Source organism: Tupaia chinensis, unplaced genomic scaffold, assembly GCF_000334495.1.
Source record: "Tupaia chinensis unplaced genomic scaffold, TupChi_1.0 Scaffold146740_1, whole genome shotgun sequence".
Taxonomy (NCBI): domain Eukaryota; kingdom Metazoa; phylum Chordata; class Mammalia; order Scandentia; family Tupaiidae; genus Tupaia; species Tupaia belangeri.
The window spans coordinates 1,030,036-1,035,076 of NW_006206595.1; the positions used below are offsets into that span (position 1 = coordinate 1,030,036).

The 5,041-nt window shown below is 52.5% G+C and overlaps 1 protein-coding gene across 1 annotated transcript in view; it reads left to right on the top strand.

The window, feature by feature from the left end:
• Positions 1 to 4,926: 4,926 nt before the first annotated feature.
• Positions 4,927 to 5,041, top strand: part of HOXC13 (homeobox C13) — a 13,473-nt gene continuing 13,358 nt past the window's right edge. Inside the window, 1 exon segment of the mRNA XM_027768503.1 lies at positions 4,927 to 5,032. Coding sequence (XP_027624304.1) covers positions 4,927 to 5,032 — 106 coding nt within the window.

Consider the following 5,041-nt stretch of genomic DNA (forward strand, 5'->3'; position numbering starts at 1 on the left):
CTAACAGTTCCCAGGGAGAGGCCACCTGACTTTCCTATGCACCACTATGCAGAGTACACCTGGGAGTCAGTTGGAGGAAATCACTGAAAAGATTGGTGATAACAGCCTAAACCTGGACCCCTGTGTGGATCCTCACAGAGTCAGAGAAGAAATCTGAGGTGACCCCCAAACCTCAGCCAGCACTAGAAGTCCTAACCAGGCAGCAGAGTGGATTTCTCTGATGTCTAAAAGAGGGAAGTGAGTAGGACCTGCTGTTTGAGTCTGAGAAGGGAGAACTCTGAAACAAGGAACAAAGTGATGTCTCAGCACCCTGGTCCCATCACTCCTCAACCTGGGGGCCTAGAGAGGGACAAAGGTGGAAGATGAGAGGATAGCAACCGCTCTGCAGGAGGTGAGTTCCCGGGCTGGGAGAAGACCTCTGGGTGGCCTTTCCCTAAGAGTGGAGCAGTTTCCAGAACAATCCAGGAGCCCTAGAGAGGGCATCTGAATCTGGAAGGGCCTCCGTGCCCACACATTCCCAAGCACAGAAAAGTAGAGGGCAAGAGGAGAGGAGGAAACTGAGCAGGACCAGAGCCACTTCTTTTTCCTTCTTCACCAATCTCACCCATTTTCCACCAGAAATCTCCCCCTGAGAGTGTGGGTGGGTCTCCCGATTCAGACACACCCTCACCAGTGCTTCTTCGCAGGCCCTTTTGGAACCCCAATCCCTTTTGGTAAGTGATCTCTCAGTCTCAACTCCCCCCCCCCAGTAGCTCAGCTCTATGTCTTTGGTCCTCCACAAATCTCTCTCATTCTGCAGTCAGGACCCTGGACAGGAAAGGGCCCCCCAAACTTTATGCCAGCCCTATGAGGCCCCTGAGTCTGGGCCAGAATCCAGACCCCATAGTGGTACGGCTCTTTGTTCTCCTCCAGCCTCAACCCACCCCCTCCTTTTTAAAACTGGAATTTCTCTCATAAAAAGAAAAAAAAGGGGGGGCAGGAGTGTCAGAGCTTTACGCTTTCATTTTATTTTTCTGGGAAATTTGGAGGAAAAAGAAGAGAAGTAGAGAGGGAAATGTATGGTTGTGTTATTTCCAGAGGAGAAGACCTGGGCGTTGAATAAGGAACACACCCGCCTCATTTCTTTCAGACTTCTCAGCCTAGTATTTAAGCTAAACGCAGCCCTCAAGTGTGTACCAGGCTTGCATCCTCCTGTTGCAAAAACTGCTAAGTTAGACTCTGACTTTGTCTTTAATACAGTGGGCTTCCAGGAACTCTACTTCTCAACTTCAGAGACAGATACCTGCCTCTTCATACTCCTAGTATTTTCCCCTGGGATGTCTTTGTAAGTAGAGAAGGTGAACATGTAGATTGTGAATCGACAGCCAAGTGAGACCTTCATCTGCATACAGAGTACTTAGGCAGAAAGATGGGTAGCTTCATGATTCTATTTGGGCTGTGTCCACCAGGGCATGCACAGGAACAGAACACGCAGCCCGCACACATCCCCAAACCCTCACTTTTCCCCTGGCCCACACGCGAACACACACACACCCGCATTTGCAGTGAAAAGGCACATTATATTCTCCATCATAAGTTGGAACATGTAAAAGGAAGAATTTCAGAGTTGAACTTAGCCAGAAGGCTAAGGGCAAAGCGGCTCCGGCCCCACTGTTGCGGACATCCCTTTGAAACGGCAGCCCCAGAGCAAACCCACGGCCTCCCGAAGGGGCTGAGGGGCCGTTTTCCATTTTCCTTTGGTCTAATTAAATGCTCATCTTCCTCATACAGGCAGCTCAGCTAGAAACAGAGAAGCCGCCTTCCTTCTCATTCCTCTTGATTTTCTCTAAACTTCATCCGCAGTCAAGCCCGGCCACCCGATCCCCGAAGCCTGGCGGAACGAGGTGTGGCCGCGGTGGGGGTGAGCGCCGCCGCCCGCCGAGGGTTTCAGCACCCGGCTTCCTAGGGCGGGATCGCCTCAGAGATGTAATTACTACGTTTCCAGTGGTGCATATTCTCCTGGAGTGTTTAATTTGATTTTATTTGTATCTCAGCGAGTTCCACATTTTTTCGGGGGAGGGGGGTGAAGCGACCCCAGGCTTAAAGTTGATTAACCAACCAGGCTTTACTCTGCACTGCACGCCCGCAGGCTCTTGCATCAGCGCCTCGCTCCCCGATCCCGGCGCGCCCCAGTCGCAGAGCCGGCCTGCGTTTGCAGGCGAGGATGGTCTTGGGGAACCCAGCGAAAGAAGAATCGTTCAGAGCATGCGGACTTCGCAGTTGCTTTGAGCGCCTTAGCCCCGAACTTTCCCCTCCAGCCTTCCTACTCCCCCAAGTCACTTTGGAGAGTGGGGGGAGACCTACATCTTCAGTCAGTCTTCCTGAGGCAGAAGACCTTCATTCTCTATCTCCTTCCGCCGCTAAATTTTGGCCACATAGTGTCCCTAATAAATGGAATTGTAAAGTTGCCGGGTTAATTAAATCTATATCTCATTGCAATAGGAATAGTTAATGCCCTTATATAAACCTGGAAAAGAACATACTATTAATTTTATTTATTGCTGGGCCTCCCTGCACCCAACTCCTTCCTGCCGTTCTGGTCACTACTCCCAAAGACTGAGGGACAAGACCGAGGGACTGAAGCGCCTGGCTTTGGGATACACCGGGAAGGGAGCCCCAGGAATAGGGCTGATGTTTCAGATCCTTTGTTTCTCCTGGCGGGCCCCAGAGAGCCCTGTCCAAGCAGCCCGGTTTCTCTATGGGGGGCACGAAACTTCACTGGAGGGGCAGCCAGGACCCTCCTACCACCTCTCAGATCTCTCCACTGGAAAACAACGCAGCTCCCCCCACCCCCACTAGTCAGGCCTTAGGCGAGGGGGCCAAGGTCACGCGACCCGGTCTAGACTTGGCCAGACCCTGTTTGCTGTCCTCCTTTTGCCTTGACCTTGGACTCCAGCCGCAGGAGAGCCAGTTTTCTAGCCGACTTTCAGTAAGGCCTCACTTTCCCCTTGGCATAACTTTCCTCGCCCCACCACCACTGCCCTAAACACACCTCAGGCTGGCCTGCTTATGTTTCAAACCTCTTCCTGTGGTATTTTTCCTCCTGCTGCCAGTCCATCTTTCTGAACTCTGAGCTGACCCTTCTGATTGAAGATCACGCTGATAAGAAGGCCTTTCGTCTCTGATGCCTGGGTGCTCTCCACCGTCAGACAGCACCTTCGCCCTACGGGGAGGAGGAAGGTGGCCCTGGAGATCTCCGTGCAGACTCAGCCATTCGCTTTGGGATTTGAGGGATCCAGTGGGTCCAGCTTGGCAGGGACAACCTCTGCTCTGTCCAAACACCAGCACCCAGCAATGCAAACCTGTGGTAGAAGCAGGAAAGAGGGAGATGCTGCAGCCCTGCTCCTTCTCGTTTTTCTCTTTATTACATCTTCTCCTCAGGGAGGCTGTGTGCTGAAAGAGAACTTGGCTCAATTCCACCGAGGTGTTCCCCCCGGAAAGAGTCTCCCAAGTCTGGAGATTGGAGGAAAGATGGGGGGTAGGTGGCTTTTGAAAAATCAGTTCACTTTTTTCTTTGAAATAAGAGGCAGTTTTAATGCATGAAAATATTCCATATTAAGAAGGAGTGATGCCAACAAATCAGTGGGGTTCAACTGGGGACTACATTGAACAGGGCTCTTGGCCCTTTGGCTCTCACCAGCCCCGCCAGCTCAGGCTGCTGATGGAGTGAGGTGAGCCTTTTGAGACTGAGATCAGACTTTCTGGGGTACCTCTCCCAAGACTTACGCCTGGAAGAAGTCTCTCCATGGAAGCAACACGGAGTCTTCCCCATTTTTCATGCTTTGTTTTGTACATCTACGACAGAGTGTGCTGTCCTTCGCTTCCAGGGATTTTCTCTTTCCTAGACCAAATAATTCCCACCCCCAATACACACCTTTTCTTTAAAGAATCTAACTCAGAGGCTTTTTATTTCTATTGTATATTGAAATATCAGTCTATTCTATTGCCCCTATTTTCCTCCTTTTATTCTTTCTCCAGGTCTCACTGAGAATATTCTGTCGCTTCATGGCCCACACTCCCGTAACCCTCATGTGAAGGAGTGTGTGCGGACTATCACATCCTCTTAGCCCTTTCCTCTATCAGCGAGGAAAGAAAAGGGTCCTTTTCAGACAGCTGGGACTTTGGGGAAAGTGGCTGAAGGTCGGAACTGGAAACACAATCTTGACATCAAAGGCTCGCGCTGCACGCCTGAAGCCGGCTTTTCTAGCCCGACGCTGAAGGAGAGCCTGACTGGGCCGGCGAGTGCTTCTGCCCATTTTCTAGTTTTTTAAATTTACTATTGTTTTTTAAAATCCATTTTTCCCCAACGCTTAGCTCCAAGCCCCAATGTAGAGACTTCGGCAATTGTGGCGATCCATTTTGGTGGGTCTGTCTCCGAGTGCGCATCCTAAGCTTAGGGGGAGGCGCCCAGAACAGTCCTCTGCTCCCCAGATCCCTTTGCGTCGGCCAAATTCCGCCTCCTCCTCCGCCCTCTCCTTCCCGGGGGCTTGCCAGGGGGCGTCGCCCTGTCCCTTTAAATCTCCCAGTTCCCTCCTTCTTTGCCCCTCATGAGAGCCAATCAAAAGAGACCTCCTTTCTTTGCCCCGCCCCATCTCAAGGGGAGGGAACCCCAGGAGACCAAGCCAGGGCGTCACGTGCGCAGACTGAGTCACGTGGGCGCGGGATGGGTGAAGAGAGGAGGAGGGCGGGAGGCGGCGGATTTCTTAATGAAGTGTCTCCGCATGCGTATTGGGAGTGTGGGGAGGGATGTGGAAGCACCAGGAGGAGGAGGGGAGGGATGGGGAGGGGAAGGAGGAGGGATGGGGGAGGGGAAAGGGGAGCGAGGTGTCTCGCTAGCTCTCAGCCTCTGGCAAGTGGAGTTTTTAAAAAGCTCGAGCAGATCATGTCATGACGACTTCGCTGCTCCTGCATCCACGCTGGCCGGAGAGCCTTATGTACGTCTATGAGGACAGCGCGGCGGAGAGCGGCAGCGGCGGCGGCGGGGGAGGCGGCAGCGCAGGCG